General features: G+C 31.3%; 2 protein-coding genes across 2 annotated transcripts in view; one reads left to right on the top strand and one right to left on the bottom strand.

The window, feature by feature from the left end:
* Positions 1-19390, top strand: part of Vps13D (vacuolar protein sorting 13D) — an 862750-nt gene that overhangs the window by 787218 nt on the left and 56142 nt on the right. The window lies entirely within an intron of this gene.
* LOC135953161 (uncharacterized) overlaps positions 3932-19390 on the bottom strand; it is a 123136-nt gene continuing 107677 nt past the window's right edge. Inside the window, exon 4 of the mRNA XM_065502882.1 lies at positions 3932-4206. Within this exon, the coding sequence (XP_065358954.1) occupies positions 4028-4206 (179 nt within the window). The 3' untranslated portion in view covers positions 3932-4027. The remainder of the gene's footprint in view (positions 4207-19390) is intronic.

Genomic DNA, 19390 nt, shown 5'->3' with positions numbered 1-19390 from the left:
TTATATTTTTCGCATATATGGGAGGTAGGCGTGTCCTTGGTCCGATTTTTTCTAAAAATTTAATTTTTATTAACTAAGGTATTTTATATTACCATACCAAATTTCTAAGCTCTACAACAACTCCTTCTATTTTTGTCCCATCGTTATATGGGGACAAAGCACTGTGGGACGTGCCTCTCCCATACAAAGTAAAAATTTATTATCGAATATCTGGAGAACTATAATAGTGCAATTCTCAATACTTTACATGTGTTATTTTGGTACTATTGACGTATTTCAAATGGGTGGTATCAGATCATATAAAGTAAATATTAGTCTGATTAAAAATAGGTTCGAAACTTGGTCACAAAAAAAGTATAAAAATTTTTCAAATCACAGGATATTTTTTTACTTTTATAGCAATCGGACGGCAGAGTAATAGAAAAGAACAATGTAGTAAACACTGCCAAACATGGCGGATGAGGGGTCATGTTGTGGGGTTGTATGGCTGCATCTGATGTAGGAAACTTAGTTTTCATTGACGGTTCAATGGACAAAACTGTATACCTTAATATTTTAAAATAAAAACTACTACAGTGTGCTCTAAAGTTAAAGTTTGGGAACATTTCTATTTTCAACAGTACAATGACCCCAAACACACAGCCCATGACGCCCGAATATGGATAATGCATCATGTTCCCCACATTCTTCAGACTCCTCCGCAATCACCTGACATGAATCCCATAGAACATCTGTGGGATAAATTTTGCGGACTTGTAGGAAAGGACCATATTATTAGTAAGACTCAACTTAAAGAAGTCCTGTTACAAGAATCGAAAAATATTGGAGCTGACGTCACCAAAAAATTGGTCGATTCAATGCCAAGACGATTAAAAGAAGTCATTAAAAAGATAGGCTACTCCACAAAATATTAAACTATTTAAAAAAACTATTTTCCTATTAAAAATTAGAAACAGTGTGAATATTTTTGTCCCCCTTAAAATCGAACTTCGAAACATTAGATAATTATTTTTCTGAAATGTGCCACCTTATGTTTAGTTTTTCCATATATTTCCATAAGTTATATGTAAATAAATATTTTTGTTGAAAGCCGTACGAATGTTGGGGCCTTCGTTTAAAAAATATGGATGATTAAAAATAAATCTGTATGCTGTGTGAATATTTAAGTCCGGCACTGTATGTAAAGTTTGATGAATATTGTAATTATGGTTTTCAAGTTGTTTAGAAATAACTATTTACTTTGTTTGGTAGGGCACTCATCCCCTGTTCCGATCCCTACCTTTTTTGGTTAAACCGTATGCAGTGATAAGAAATTGATTCGTATAAGTTTGAAGACTCACAATTATAGTTCTGCAGATATTCGAAAATACTTTGCATGGGAGTGGCCTCGGCCACTAAATTCATTTTTAGCCAGACTATGTAAAACTAATCGTGGTTGGCGTAAACGTCTTACGCCTACGACAGTTTAGTAATAGATTAAAGAAACATTTTGCATTTTATCTTTAATCTAGTACGAAACTGTCGTAGGCGTAAGATGTTTACGCCAACCACGATAAGGGTGAATATCTGGAGAATTATAATAGTTAAAGTAATGCTTCAAATGAGTTATTTTGTTACCATTGTAGATAAAATATATAAATATTCGAATATTAAGTGAATCTAATTGTAATAGTCTTTAAACTTTATGTAAATTACGTTGATGCCAGTGTCCTGTTATGACAGAAATTAAGAAGGGGTGCCACAGCCCTTGGAAGAATCTAGTAATTATACATCTCAAGATATTTATAAATAACTAATTACTTTGTATGGGAGGTGACTCACCCCAAGTTCCGATCCTTCCCATTTTTATATTAACTTCTTGCACTGATAAGAAATTAACTAATATGAAGTTTGAAGCCTTTCACATTTACAGTTCTCCAGATATTCGAATGATAAGGGTGCTATTCGGACTAAATTTCAAGACTTCCACAATTATAGTTCACCATATATTTGAAAATACAGTGGTGGCCAGGAATTTAAGACAAAAATTGTTTGCTAAATTCCATGTAATTGTCAATTATTTTTTCAAATATTTCCACAAATATGTATGCATGAGGACTGTTTTAACACACAAGTGTGTTTTATTCGACTGTGTCAATTCATACATATTCACCATGAACACATAAAATTTATCTACAACTTGACCAAACATTTTTTTTTAAATAAACATATTTTCTCACATTTATATCATTATAATTTTATTATTATAAAATATTCGGACCAAATTTCGTATTTTTAGTTCCATTAGTTTCGGTCATATCATGTTATTAACAGCGGATGTTCGCTGAGGTGAGTCAACGTATTTTCACATATCTTTGTCCATATATGTTTTACCGATTTTTCCAAACATTTTTCAGAAACTAGAAACATTAATAATAAATTTCATACCCTTAGAGGTCCTTTTATTTTGGCTCTATCGCACTTAAAATTCAGTTGATGAAAAAAATTCAAGTATTTGTCTTAAATTGGTGGCCACTACTGTAACTATTTACTTTGTATGGGAGGTTTTAGTTAAACTTCAAACAGTGATACAAAATTGATTCGAATAAAGTTTGAAGATAGTCACAATTTTAGTTCTGCAGATATTCGAAAATAACTATTTACTTTGTATGGGTGGTACAAATTTTGCCGTCTTTTGTCCCTTTATGGTCCAAGTTAAGAAAAACTATATAGCATATTATTGCTTCCAAGTAAAGGAATATCTATGTTCCAAATTTCAATCAAATCGGTGCAGCCGTTTACTCTTGATTGTTTAAGAACTAAAGGTACCAATTTTATCGGTTTTCCCCCTTTAAATCTCTTTCTAGTCCAAGTATTAAAAAGATATAGCCTATTGACGCTTCCAAGTAAGGATCTATCTATGTTCCAAATTTCAATAAAATCGGTTCAGCCGTTTAGTCGTGATGCTCAAACAAACCAACAAACAAACAAACTTACAAAGATATTTATATATTTATATGGATTTTTTTTATAAAATTCATTTTTATTTTACTACGAAAGGGGTAGCGAAGCGCACCGGGTCAAGCTAGTGTAAAACATATACGCGGCAGGGCATGGTATACATAACAAACTCACATTCGTTTTATTTTTGTTGCGCCAATACTCATTCACTTTTCAATGTGTATATGATATAGAGTACAAGCATAGGAATTTTACAGTATTGTCGAGTGAAGTGAAGCAGGTCATTCAGTGAAGACGACCAAATGAATGTGCTTGTGCAGCCCTCTAATGCCCACTCGCGGTTGAAAAATCTGTTTTGTGGATGTCTTTTCATCCATCTCAATCTGGTGGAAACATGGTTTAGATCGAGGGCAAAATATTGACATCTTCCCAAATTATCAAATATGTCGTCTATATTTGGAATTGGGAATCTTTCTTCAGTAGTGACGCTGTTTAATTTTCTATAATCAACTACGAAAAAAATTTTATACGAATTGAACAGAGCATTAGCTTTGGCTCTGCGCACAACAGAATCAGAGCATTTAACTTTTCTGATAGAAGTGTTCGGTGCTCTTCGAAAGAGTTGTTGGACTTCTTTTGCCTTACCAATATCTGTTAGACCTTTTTTCTTCCAGATCCAGATTTCCTTTCAATGTTTAAGTCTTAATTATACTGTTTAATGGCTTTGGAAACAGTGTGACGATGAATCTTCAGATCTGTTGCTATTTTTTGAAAAGTTTTAAATATTTTTTCACGTACTTTTTTTCGGTGACCATCTTGACCAAAATAACAGTTGCAAATTAATTATTTAGAAAAGATAATATCGGACATATTTTTAAAAACTAACGTGATTAAAAAAACAATAATTTGTTGGACCAAGGCTAGGTTTTGGCTGGAATAATGTGTTTATTCACGGAAGAATAATTCGATTAATACGAACACTCACGTCAAATATAGTGCAACTTTGCGATGTTTTTAATGTAATTTTGTGTAAAATATAAAATACATGATCAAAAATATTTGCAAGTTTATTACATTTCTTAACTATTCAATCTTCATTTAAAATATTTGCAAACAGTTCCGCAAGACTTTCAGCATTTTGGAGAACTTCCTCTCGGCACAGAGATCGGGAAACATCCTTGAACTGTTGAAACTTATTTAGTAATTCTTCAAATTCGTTTAGAGCTTCTTCAACATTTGCATCGCTTTCCTCCGATTTATATATTTCTGTAAAAAAAATGTTATTGCATTTAGATAATGTAATTTCATTTTGGGAACAAAACTACAAATTTCGAAAAAAAAATATTTTCGAACATTTCTTCTTCTTTCAACTTCAATTGTATGACTGCTTTGAAATGCTTATAACTTTTATATTTTTACAGTTTTTTTTATTTTTGTATGAATACATACAAGGGTGGGTCGAAAAGTCCTTGCCGATTGTGAGCAATCATCCGGAGAGCTTCCTCATTAGGGATGAAACGATACCACTAGGGTATCGATACATGTACTCGATACTGTATCGGTAAAAAAGTATAGATATCTACTCGGTATCGAACAAAAAGCATCGATACTTACTAGTATCGGTGAATTCCTTTATATATTAAAGCCAGTGAAAACCAGAAATAAATTCTAATCTACTTGGTTCTAAGTACATACATATTTACTGAAAAAAACTTTTCACAAATCATATTTTTTCATTTTACAATATTAAAAAAGAAAAGAATTTTATAGAATATGGTTATATTCTATAAAATATATACATACAATTATAGTATAAACAAACAAAAATATTATGAGATCATGGTAATAAATATATACATTAGAGTTAATTTCGTAAATTTGATTTGCGGGTATCATAATTTTTCTGAAGGTTTTTGCGCAAATAAAAATAATGGCGTCCTTTTTTTTTAAAAAAATTTCACTCCTTGTGGTGGTTCAACTGTAGAGCAAAAACGGTTGCATATATTACAAATATGATTTCATCAGTCAATTCTGCATCAAAAATTAATACAATTGATGTTTTTTGAATCCTTAAAAATAGTTCCAAAAACTCACAACAGATGTCGTAAATCTCATAAAAAAAATAAAAAACTGAATTTTAGTTTTTTTAAACATGCACGATGAAAATGCATTTTATGCTTAGGAAAACGGCACCAATATTTTCTTTCTATCGCTAACCATTAAAAAGTTATGAGGCTTCAAATTTATTTAACAAGAAAATAATAATTTTATAAAAAAGTTTAAAATTTTTTTTGTTAGTTTGCCTTAACAACACATTTTTAAAGCCACATAACATTTTAACGGGTTGTGATAGAAAGGAAATATTGGTGTCGTTTTGATAAGATTAAAATGCATTTTGACCGTGCATGCTTAAAAAAACTAAAGTTCTTTTTCTTTTTTAATGATATTTGCGCCCCCTGTTGTGTGTTTTTGGACCTATTTTTAAGGATTCAAAAAACATCAATTGTATTAATTTTTGATGCTGAATCGACTGGTGAAATCAGAATTGTAATAAATTCAACCGTTTTTGCTCTACATAAAAATGTACTCAAAATCCGCGTCTTTAGGTGCGTTGAATCATCACAAGGAGTGAAAATTTAAAAAAAAAGGACGCCATTATTTTTATTTGCGCAAAAACCTTCAAAAAAATGATGATACCCGCAAATCAAATGAAGTTCGTTTCTCGTTTCTGTATTTCTCACATCGGAAAACTTTTCACATGAAGTGTGAAGCAAAAAATTCCATCGTTTCTCGATGTGCGAGAAAAAAGTGTTTCTGTATTTGAATGCGAAAACAGACAACACCGATTCTGTTCTTACTGGAATATTTCCAGTAATTAAGGCCCTAATTTTATAAAACGCAACGCCTCCATTTTCTTTGCGTTGCATTAAATTACAGTTTGCAAATCACTGCGTTCAAGCAAGTGACTGCTCGCGTTGTAACATCTGATTCTTACGTTATTGTGATTGCAGTTTTTTTGAAATTGTACATTTTATACAACGCAACGCATACTTTTTTTGTCACTTTGATTGTCAAATTTAACGCTTCAATTTTCTTGGCGTTAGTTTAAAAAGTGGTCAAATATTATTAAAAAAAATATCAAATATTTAAACATTTTTAAATATGTATAATTGTTTCTGAAATAAACATACTTATGTAACTACTTTAGGTTTGGACTAGCATCAAATATCTGCCCAGTACCGCAATTCTGTAAGTTTTTTTATATTCCTACAGATGTCGTTAAGTAACGAAAAATATCGGTTGCTCTAACGAATTTAATATTCAGTATTTGAAGTTAACGATTTCTCTCGGTAATACATATTAACGACGAATATAGTTAAAAATATAAATTTCAATATTTTTAAAATTAAAAAAATCATTTTTATTTATTAAAATGTTCACTGTATTTTCGTGTTGGTAGATAAAATTGTAGTCGTGTGAATAAATAATCTCATTTATATTTAAAAATCAAACACCAGCTCCCCCAAATACATATATTCGCGAAACCTACTGAAAACAGAAGAACAAGAACAAAGTAACCCAGTGTAATCCATGTGTCTATGCCACCACAAGTGATCATTGATCATTCTAAGAAAACGGTCTTAAAAACGATTTTTTAGCTTTTATATAAGTTTATACTCGTATCACATCGCTAAAATTGCTCACTAGGAAATTTTAATATAGGGTAAACATTATACACTCCAGAAATGTGTTAAATAAGGATATTTGCCCCATATAAAAGTTGCTCTTAAAATTCGAATACTATTTTTTAAAAGCAAATGATAATTAAGGCAAGTTAATTTGTATATTTAAAACTCAAATCAGTCTGTATCTAACGAACACAAAAAGGTTGACCATTCGTACTTTCAAAGAACGGCGTATTTCAAATATTTATGTTACAAAACTAACTTCTTAACAATTATCGTTATGGCTTAACTAGAACATTTTATTTGTTGTTAACCTGACAAATGTCGTCATTTACCGACTATTTTTAACGAAAATAATCCGTATAATTCAATTCGGAGTATCTCTTAAAGATAAGTATTGTTAACTTATGAATTTTGATAACTTAACGACAAAATTTTGTCGTTAAAAAATTATTGAATTCCGGTACTGAGCTTCCACAAGTATCGTTCTCTACCCCAGCAGAAAACTTCACTTTTATGTTTTTAATATTTATTTTGTTATATTTTTGTGTCTTCTTTGCACAAATATTTTATGGATTCAAAATTAAATAAACGCCATACAGCTGTTTGGCTTACAGCATTGCCAACACGATATAAGTACATATTTTTGTATGTTTTTATTTTAAATTTTAGTATCAACTTATTCAATGGCAACCACGGCTACGTAGAGATTTGACAATAGAAGTGACATCGTAATCGCAATGACGTAATGATTTATAAAATTTTATATTTTTTGTTACGCGTTCACAACAGCGTTGGTGAAGCGTTTAACGCCAGTGATTTACACCATTAGGGCCTAAGTGTCAAATGCAAGACAAACGTCAACGAAAGAAAGAAATTATAATAAAACCAAAACAGTGAAAGGCTAAAAATATTTAAAATGCCAAAATATAACAATTGTGTTTTATTGATTGTCATCATTTAAATATAAAACAAAAAGTAAAAAAAATAATTTAGAAACACATTTTTGTGTATATATAATTATTTTATTCAAACTTTGTGCTACTTACATTTCCGGCTGATTTGGGTTCCATATTTATATGTGCATACGAAGTTAAAAATATCAGTTCTTGTGAGAAACTTTTCGCAAAATATTGTTACAGAAACACTTTTTCTCACATCCTTCCAATACTTGCTGGAAAATTATTTAAATGACAGATAATTTTCGCAAACTCAAGATACAGAAACACTTGTGCGAGAAAAAACATATTTTGTTTCATTTTACACTGTTTTTGTTGCAATTCAATCGTTTCATGCGGAAAGTTTTTCGATTCGAGAAATATAGAAACGGGCTACTGGTCACAAACGTACTCTAATATACATACATAAATAACAAAGTATTTTATGTAACATTCTAGGATTTAAAAAAAAAGTTTTCGACAGCAGATTTTGCAGGGACCAGTTTCAGGGATTTAACTTTAATAAATTGACAAACAGCTTTATTATACTTTCTAATAGGGGGGTCAGACGGCATGTATTGGGACATGTATTCGACACATATGGAATTCCATGTGTATGTCAAAATTCACTTTATACATACGATTCATAATTTCCACGTTCAAACGTACATATGTAATTGCATGTGACATAACCTCTATTAGTTTATATGTTTGTTGTTTTTAACAATATATTTATTTAAAACATTTTTAAATAACAATAAATATATTCAATGCAATGAAACATATTTTGTTATCATTTTTCTTTACACTTTTTTGTTTTGTTTTTTTTTTATTTTGCACTCACACAGTGTTGTATTTCAAAATACAACACTGTTATACACACGAAAATAGAACATTCTCTAATTTCAAAAATGTCACGAGTAATACACATGTATTTTACATACACAAAGTTTCATATGGATCACACGGTACCCTGAAGGAAACCTGGGGACAAGTGTCTCCAAGTCACCAGTTTTGTCGACAATTTTGGTGACTTTTTAGCGACATTGTCAACGAAGCGTCAACGAAGACGACTTTCCATCTGTTATGAATTCATACCATTTCGTTTTTTAATTTGTTTAATACAACGTCAAATGTTAACAAAATATGCAGATTCATTATTTACATCTACTTCAGAAAAGTACCAAAAGTGTAGATTAGAATTACTAAAATGTACTAGTGAATAAGTACCTAGTCAATAGTATTATCGTCAGTAGTAGATTTCCAATGACACGTACATGTTAAATGTCTATAGTAAATAGCATTGTCTGGGGTAAAATAAGTCACTAGTACTGGTGACTGTGTCAATAGTAAGTCAGTATAGTTTCACTATTGACACTTCCTGCAGGGTATGTATATGTTTACATGTGGAAAAATGTCCCAATACATGGCACAAAACACAAGCAATACATTCCGTCTGACCCCCTTTAACTCAGCATTATTTGTTTGTTAATATGAAACGAGTACCAGCGTTGTCAACTCGGTGCTTTTAGCACTGTTTTTAGTGCTTTTTAAAATTTTCGACGCGAAAAAATATTGAGTTAGTGCTCGGTGCTTTTTTTAGTGCTTCTTTTTTATTTTCAGTGATACCAAATCCTTAATTTCAAAAAAAAAGAAAAAAAGAAAAATTTAAATTAATTTACAAGTGTAAACTATTTAAGTTCAAAATAATTACTTTAAAAAAAGAAAAATGTAAATTAATTATCAAGTGTAAACTATTTAAGTTTAAAAGAATTACTTTTACCTTAAAATACAACACTACATACAGTTTGCACAATATACTAAAAAATACAACCATTGGCCCATCCCATAATCATAGTCAAACACTAAAGTCGGTTCTTTTTAAAAACAACTTTAAAATAAAAACCTGCTTTTTATTAATTTGCAACCATAGTCAAAATTAAAGTATGTTTTAAATTGAATCGACTTTAACTGGGTGCCACCGCAAATGTAGAAAATGTTTTCATACAATATACAACAAAAAACAGACAAGTGGCAACGCTGAACAGCTGACATACAAAATTAAAAAAAAAATACAAAAAACTTAAACAATAAAAGTAACCGGGACATCTAAAGAAAGAAGTTGTTTCTTGTGGAAAAATGGAAAAGATAAGATTAATATCATAATTACGATATTTTGGTACTAATTTTATTGATAACTGTTCAATAATTGCAAAATCTATACCAATATCTTGTAACTTAAACATTTTTTACTTTGTGACGAACTTTTTTACTCGGCGAAGAACAGCTGATGCTGTTGTTAAACGAGTTAAAAACAACTTCAGCTAGTTTTATATTTAGAGTCGACTTTAGCGTCAGAAGTATACTTTAACTTGCCTATGATAGACCTAAAGTCCACTCTTAAGTAAAGTCGAGTTTAATTCTCTTAAAATGTACTTTATTTTTGACTATGATTATGGGCCATTGATTTTATACAATGTTTTACAACTCTGAAGTTCACTACAAAAAAAAAAAAAAAAAAATGACGCGCAAAATTTATACACGCATTTGATTGATCTCCATAAAAACCAGGTATTTAAAATAAATAAGCATTATGTACTTATATAAAAAGTCTGTGTTAAGTTTTGTATTCAAATACTTTTTTATTATTTTAGTACCAAAAGTTTTTCACAATGGAAGCAGAAAAAGGTTATAAGCAGAAGTATAGAAAAAAATGGGAATCGCAAAGTGAACTAAAACTTTGGATTCGTCCGTGTTTGGGCAATGAAGAAAAGGCAAGGTGCTTTTATTGTAAATGCGACATTAACGCTAGATACGCAGACCTAATGCGGCATACTGCAACTCAAAAGCACATAAACGCTGTAAGTCCCTTTAGCGATAAACGTCATATGCAACCAAAATTAAATTTCCAAACAACAACAACAAAAACGGCGGATCAAAAGCAAAAAGCTCAAGGTCTGTTAGCTCTATATATTTCAACACATTGCGCGTTTAAGAATTTATCTGGAATCTGTAATAATATATTCGAAGATAGTAAAGCAAATGGTTTTTCAATGCACATGTATAATACAAAATGTTTTGGCTCCACATTTTATTAAACAATTGTTAGCAGATATTGGTGAATCTTATTATAGTATTATAATAGACGAAAGTACAGATATTTCTGTCACAAAGCTGCTAGGTATTGTTATAAGGTACTACAGTGAACAGAACAACAAATTTGAAACATCATTTTTGGCCTTAACGGATTTGTATTTCGGTACATAGATGGCATAGTGGAGGGTATAGAACGTATTCTGAAATTATATAAGCTATCAATTAAGAAAATGATTGGCATTGAAACTGACAATGCTGTTGTGATGACAGGTGTGAATAATGGAGTTCATGCTAAATTAAAGTCGAAATATAATTTAAAATCTTTGGTATTAGTAAGATGCGTTTGTCATTCATTACAATTAGCCGTCGTTTCTGCAGCAAAAACTAGTTTACCGGACAACTTAGAATACATTTTAAAGGAAACCCATAATTGGTTTTCCCATTCATCTCTTCGACAGAAGACCTATGAAAAAATATACCAATTAATTAACTCTGTGAAGAATATCCCCAAAAAATACCAATGGTGGCTTGAACTGAAAACTCTTGTTAATACATTACCAATATCTCAGCAGTGTTATACATCAAATGAACTTAAAAATATGTTTAACAATGATACAAATTATATATACTTGGTATATTTAGCAGATGTGCTTAAGGATGTACAGAGGGTTAATTTGGCATTTGAAGCTAAAAATGCCGACCACACGAAACTGTTGGAAGATTTACAGTCTTCTTAAAATTTTAATTTGCAAAATAATTAGGCCCGGTCTTGATTTTAACTATCTAACAGATTATATTTATATGGGTTATAATTTTGAAGAAGCCTGCCAGTTAACGAAAATAAGTATGGAAGAAAAAGAAACAATATGTCAAAAATTTATTATTTTTGTTAACAAATTAGTTGATGAAATTCGAGCAAGGCTACCTGATAACTATAAAATGTTAAGCAAAATTAACATAATTAATGTTAAACATGTTTTATCCCACATCAAAGAAGATATTATGCCTTTAGCCACACAATTCGAAGATGATGGGGAAATTTTATCATGTATTGAAAATGGATGGCGAATGATTCACCTAATGGATTGAAGTTAAGGGTTACAAAGACGCAATTGATGTGAACCCGTTTGAAGCTTTGGCTAATCTTGCAATTAAACTATTGTCTCTTCCATATTCAAATGCAGAAGTTTTTTTTTTTTTTTAACGCTTTATTGATTTATTGAATCTGTATATTTTGACCTTACAATAAGTATTTAAATCTTATAACTAAAATTAAAACTATTTGCTCTTCAGCAAGAGAGCCATAATGGTAAACTGTCACTCATCTTAGCGGGGTGGTAGATCTGCTCTACGGAGCCTGGATCGGGTTTGGGTCTGCACAAGTTGTCTTGCAAGCGTATTGGGATGGTTTCGCAGCTTCACAATATATTTCTCACGGACTTTCTTGAACTCTTCCTTTACCAATGTCACTTCTAGGTCTCTGTGGATGTTTTCATTTCTTATGTACCATGGTGCTCCCGTCATGGTCCTAAGAATTTTAGATTGGGCCCTCTGTATAAGATCAATACTGGTGTTGCTAGCCATTCCCCATAATTGAATTCCATATGTCCAAATTGGTTTTAAAACGGTCTTATACAGGATGACTTTATATTCAAGGCTTAATTTTGATTGGTCACTGATTAACCAATGAAAGCTAGAGGCTTTTAACTTCATGTGAAGTCTCTTGGTTTCTATGTGTCGGCGCCAAGTAAGCCGTCTATCCAGATGAATACCAAGGTAGGTGACATAATCAGACTGCGGTATATTAATGTTGTTGAGTGTGACAGGTGGGCAATTTCCTCTTCTTAGAGCGAACGTAACATGTTTACTTTTCAGCTCATTTACCTTTATTCGCCAGTTTTTCAACCATGACTCCACACGTACGAGGTAATTCTGCAGTTGACTAGATGCCATGAGTGGGTTTTCGTCTGAGCTAATAATGGCGGTATCATCAGCAAATGTTGAAATTGTTAGTTTATCGCACGTAGGGAGGTCGGAGGTGTAAATCAAATACAGCGTAGGTCCTAGTACACTTCCCTGTGGAACGCCAGCTCCAATCTTGTATTCTCTCGTCACATAATCATTGTACTTAACTCTGAAAAGTCTATTCGATAAATAAGACTCCAGCAATTTATGAGTACATAGTGGTAGTAAACATTTGATTTTATGTACTAGACCCTTATGCCATACCTTGTCAAAAGCCTGAGCAACGTCTAAAAAGCAGAACAATATTTCTTTAATTCAAAAGATTTTCTAATCTCTCCAGTTAAACGATTGACCTGTTCAATGGTGCCATGATGTTCACGGAAACCAAATTGGTGTACTGGGATAATGTTTCCATCATTCAAACAAGGTATTATCTTTTCCTGGAATATTTTCTCGAATATCTTCGGCAACCAAGGGAGTAGGCTAATAGGTCTATAAGAAGATGGCAGGGTTAAATCTTTACCCGGTTTAGGTATCATTATTATTTGAGAAATTTTCCAATTTTTTGGATAAATTCCTAGTTTCAAGATCGCATTAAACAATATAGATAGCACAATTATTGCCACATTTGGTAGGTTCTTAATCATTGATGGCGTTATTAAATCATATCCCGTTGATTTTTTCAAGTCTAATTTATTTTTAATTACTCTATTAACATCCTCAGGACTAATATTGAATTGGGCTGCATTAGCCATTGTTGAAGCTGGCAGTTCTTCTAGTTCAAACTCATTTGCCGTGGAGTTGGGTTGAAATACTTCACTTAAATGTTCAGCAAATACTGAGGCTTTTTCTATAGCACTTCGTGCCCAGGTTCCGTCAGCTTTTCTTAAAGCGCTTTGTGCCTCTACCGGTGGCTTAATGTTCCTCGTTGCCTTCCAAAGAGAGAAATTTGTGTATTTTGTACTCGTCAAACTTTTAATATAATTTTCGTTTATGCGATCCTCTTCTGCTTTGCAGCAGGTGATCTATTATGTTGCCATTCTCTTCTGAGTCTTCTCTTTTCGAGAAGAAGTCTTTCAATATCCGAACTTGAAATAGGCGTATTAGTTTTTGGAGGGATCTGGCACCTAGAGTGTTCCAGAGCCGAAACAATCAATGACGTGAAGTCATTGACGGTCCTATCTACGTCTTCCTCACACTGTAAATTAGGATTTGTGTGGATATGACTGCTGATATATTTCCTATATTTTAGCCAATTTGTCTTAAAATACAAAGAGTCCTTAGGAAATCTTGGGATGTTGGGTCTCTCCCAATAATTAATAATTACAGGAGATTGGTCAGAAGACAGATCATAGGATATTTCTGTGGATATTGCATTCCGAATAATATTTCTGCATATGGCGAAGTCTATTAGATCAGGAATTTTTCTAGGATCAGTTGGCCAATAAGTTGGGTGTCCAGGAGACACGAAATCTAAGCAATTTTTGCGATCAACTAGAGCTTTATACAGCTGTCTACCTCTGGGATTTACCAATCGCGAACCCCAATATGTATGTTTGACATTGTAGTCTCCACATGCCAGAAACCGATCTCCTAGTGTTATAAAGAATTCTTCAAATTTCTCCTTGGTCATCGAAAAACGTGGTGGGAAATATAAAGAGCTCAGAGTTAAGTCTCCAGCTGGGTATTCAAGGCGAATAGATGTTGCTTGCATATAATCCTTTGAAAACGCATCTAGGGCAAAGTTATATCTATTTGTAAGATGTGTCTCCGAAATTAACATCACATCGATGCTTTTATTTAACATAAAATGGGAAATTTCCGATTTGTGCTGGTTTAAAGCATTTGCAATCCAGAAACATATCTTCAAAAAATTCATTTTCTTGTTAATAGAATTTGAATCATTTGGTTCTGTGCTCTCAGAAGCTCTTGTATTGTGTTTTGCATGGATGACATGAAGTTAGTCATATTTTGATTAAGAGAGGAAATATTCTCAGTAAGTGCTTGCATTAGGTTTTCCAACCCTCCCATATTTTGGGGGACTTTTGGCTTTTGATAACCCGTTTTTAAAATACTGGCGTATGAGCTGGCTCCAGCATTAATTGTAGCTCCCTGGCCATTTTCCTGTGATACTGGATGAGCCGCATTTATTTTATCATTTGAAAGATCTACTCCAGAGCTTAGTGGTCTAGATGTAGATACCGAATTTGTAGGTGTTGATTCAACTATTTCACCTCTCAACAGCTTTTGCCTCTCTCTTAATCTTTTTAGTAACTCCTTGTAGACCGGGCATCCGCGATAATTAGCGGAATGATCTCCACCGCAGTTACCACATTTCCTACTGAGACCATTCTCAACTATATCACATTGTGACGAAGAGTGCAGGCCTCCGCATGCAACACATACTGTGCGTAGGGTACAATAATTACGTGTATGTCCAAATTCCTGACAATTGCTACACTGAACTGGACGATTACGCTTAAGAGGTTCCTCTATATTTACTCTACGATTCAACAAATATCTTAGAGTGTATATAGGGTGAGTTTCATTCTTTTTTAATTTCCCATCATCAGGCTCTAACTCAACCCTAAACATTGGCTGAGGAACCTTGTCTCTATTAAAGATATTGACTACATTCTTTGTCTGATAGCCTAATTCTTCCAGGGCCTCCTTGATTTCGTTTGTATCTACACTGGACTCTATACCTTTTAAGACTACTATCAAGCCCTTGCAACTCTTAAGTTGATATGTATAAAAGTTTTTCTTACTGTCATTTAGGTGTTGAGAGATTTTTCTATAACAATCCTCAGTGTATACAACTATTTTTGTCTCTTGCACACCTCCTTTTGTTATTGGAACAATATGAAAATTATTTTTTCCAATGAGTTCAATAAATGATTTCACTAAGCTATTAGAGCTAGTTTCACGAAGAAATATTGGTGGTGGTTTTAACGGTTTACGGATGGATTTATCATCATTTTTTTGATGATTAGAATCTTCCTCACCCAAGAGAGCAAAACGGTTACTTTTCAAGGGGTTATCAGTAATTTTTTGCTTTTTCTCAGAAGGCAGACTTTTTTGGGGACTTAAATTTCGCTTATTAATTCTTATATATCTAAGCATACCTGTTTGAACTGGAGATTTAGTTTTACTTATCTTATTTCCAACCTTAGGTATAGCACCCCTTGATGTACCATTATCTTCCATCACGGTATTTTCAGTGTTAAATACATTAAAACTCTCACTAGGTTTTGTTAGTGGATTATCATAAGCTTGTGTATTTATCATTGTCGACTCTGTTATATCTACTGCATTATTCGTTGTTGTACCACAACACTTTTTATTTTCTTTTATGCTTTGTTCTAAACAAGCATTACTAGGTGATGATGTGTGTGCAATATTGTTCTCATGTATTTGTATCACGGGGGAACAAGGTCGCGCTCTCTCAATCGGTTTGGCGGTTAAATAATTTTTGTTAAAGTCTGGATCTCTTATATTTTTGTTAGCACTTCTATTTTCACCCTCCCCGTTCAAAAATATGTAGGCATTTCTACCGTTTAAACTGAGTCTACTCTCATTATGAGAGTTCATATGATCACAGTAATTTAACGAAATTTGAAAAAAGAAAATAAACAAAGCACTTTTAAACAAATTTCTATTTTTTTTGTTATATTGTATATTTTTTTTTTGTTTGTTTATATTAAACACTTAGAGAAATATTTATTTTTTTTGTGTCCAATCTCTAAATTTTTCCTTTTTATTTGAATTTTCACTGAAACCACTTAAATCGCGGAGCGAATAAAAAACACGTCTGCTTCTCATAAGAATTGCAGAGTTACGATGCAGAAGTTGAAAGAGTTTTTAGCGCCATGAACATTTTTAAGACTAAAATACGTAATCGAATGTCATTGCACTCTGGTATGCTTTACTTCATATTAAAAATGGATTGAAAAGAGTGAATTCCTGTTGCGAAACATACCAAATACCTGACGAAGTAAATATTCGGATTAATAGTAATGATGTGTATAAGACATCAGAATTTGAAATTAAAACAGTGTTATGGACGGATAATAGTGATGAGGAAACAATAGACATCGATATAGATATTTTTTAAAATACTCGTAGAACTTGAAAACTCAAACTTTTAAGTTTTATGTGTGATTTTTTTTTTATTAAATACAAATATTTATTTTTAATTTTTGTTATACTCTTCTTACTATATATTTTTGTATTGAATACAGCAATATTATTTTTTTTTAATTTTTGTTATACTTTGTTTTTTACTTATGTTACTTTATTACTTTATAAAAAGTGTTGAATTTTTCAATGAAATTGATTAAAAATAAATAAAATAAAAACACAAAATTTTTTTTTTTAATTTAGTGCTTTTTTCAGAGTTTAAAATTACTACTATATTAGTCAAAAAATTGCAAAAAAATTCATAATTTTACATGAAAACTGCAACAAATATTTAACAAGATAATATTTCATTGTATACATACTAAAAATATAAATACTATTTACGAATTCCATATACATATGCACAAGCTTCATGGTAGAAATATTTGTCACAGTTTTTCCAAAAATATTTTGCCTTACACAATATTTTACGTTGTAGCTAGAAGACAAAATGAAAAATTTTCATTATTATATTTTTGGTTAGCAAAAACAAATGAAATTGCTTGTGTATAATATACAAAAAAATTACTACAAAAACATCATATATGCAAACAAATTGCAGCGTGAAACCCATAAACTGCAAACGATATGCGCAGTGAAAAATTCAAACAATGAAAATATCTAAGATGCTAAAAGAACCATACGTAGTTGAAAAATGTAAAATACGAAATTGTGCAAAGTTAAAAATGTTTAAAGCGAAAATGTTTATTTTTAAAATATTTCCGCCGCATATATGGTTTTGTTTTGCCGCATATAGTCATTGAGTAGAAAAATGTGAAAAATACTATGAAGTTGATTTGGGTGTACAAAATAAAAAATTGTATTGAAATGTGTGTTAATAAAGAATTTTAGTGCAATAAAATAGAAGTTTTATTTTTTGAGGTATGTAATTGTATGTATTGTGAAAGATAAATTAAATTAAATAAGATTCTGGACAAAGGATAGCTAGCGGAGGATATTATTATTGAATTTTTTGATTGATTGGCTTTTTTAATACGAATTCAAATGTATTCATGCTGGTGGTAATAGGAGTCCAGAAAAATTAGTAAGAAAAAAAATAATTTTGTATGCAAAGCGGTTAAAAAGGATATATAATGCAACAACAAAATGTGACAACAACAGCCAAATACCATAAATAACAGGATCATTCATTTTATGAATAAAATCTATCATAAAGTGTTGTACATCCAAATGTTTCCTTTCGTAAAATTTGTAACAGGTGTGGAAGAACAATTTTATGTGTAAGATATAATGCAAAAAAGGCACAGGTATAAGTACAACAGGAGCAAAAGGAAATTAACTATATACACACAAGTAGGTAATTATGATATAAAATTGCTGTATGTGTGTTCATTAGAGTGACAGCCGATTTTTTTTTTAGATTTCAAAGAGTGCCGGGTGGAATATTGTGACACTAGGCCTAAATGTTAAGTGCTGAAAATTTGAGCCAAATCGGGCAACGATTTCTGGACGCGCATCGAGGTCAAAGTTCAGATATATGCAAAATTGTACTGTTAATATGGAATAAATAGGTGAAACTCGTTAGCTTTCTGAATTGTTTTCTAGAAATATGTAGATTTATTTATATTAATGAATATTACATTAAAAAAAAAGTTTTGGAAATTAACCCTGTATCTCCTTTGGTTCAAAATGACCCAAAAACTGTATTGCCAAAATTAGAGAAAAATGCAAATTTTTCAGTTTTTGAAAAAAATTTGCTACTAAATAAATACTTTTGCAATTGAATGCAAAAGAATCGAAATATGTACGTAATTATCGTTGTAATGAGATATAAATGACAAAATTTGATTAAAAAATGTTAAAGTTATTACAAATTCGCCAGACCATTACCGTGTTTCAGACCACTTGAACAAAAAATTTAGAAAAAAAATTTAGATATTTCGAGAAAAATTAAAATAAAAGCTCATTTTTACTTAAAATATGTCCATATTTACTTGTATATGAGTTTATGTCTTCGTAGGATACCGTTAACCTATTCGCAGGTATGGCCAAAAAAAATAATTTTTTTTAACGGCTGTTTCAAAACTCCATTTTCAAATTTTTAAAAATTTTGTTAAACAAATTTCAGTTTTTTTCGATCATCACATTGGGGTTTATTGAGATCAAAATAGGGAATAAAAATATGAAAAAATTATGTCAATACCTCTTACAGTTTTTCCGTACCTGCGATTGAAATTTTGCGTTTTTCAAGAAAAACTAATTTTTGTCCATATTTAGGCGAATGAGTCCAATTTCCTTACTGTTATAAATTTTAAGTAAAACCTATTCATAATATTATAGTCCTTGTAATTTTAAATATGTTCTGAAAGTTTTACTAAAAATCGGAAAACGATAACCTTTGAATCGTGAAGGTCAAATGCCAAATTTTTCAATATTTGGAATTTCTAATGAAAAGATAGCGAAATGTTACATATTTTTGGGCCGATTTTCATGAAACTTGTTCAAGTGGTCTGAAACACGGTAATGGTCTGGCGAATTTGTAATAACTTTAACATTTTTTAATCAAATTTTGTCATTTATATCTCATTACAACGATAATTACGTACATATTTCGATTATTTTGCA

This window comes from Calliphora vicina, chromosome 3, assembly GCF_958450345.1.
Source record: "Calliphora vicina chromosome 3, idCalVici1.1, whole genome shotgun sequence".
Lineage (NCBI taxonomy): Eukaryota > Metazoa > Arthropoda > Insecta > Diptera > Calliphoridae > Calliphora > Calliphora vicina.
The sequence above is the reverse complement of the archived record's forward strand: the minus strand, read 5'-3'. Positions and strand labels throughout refer to the sequence as shown.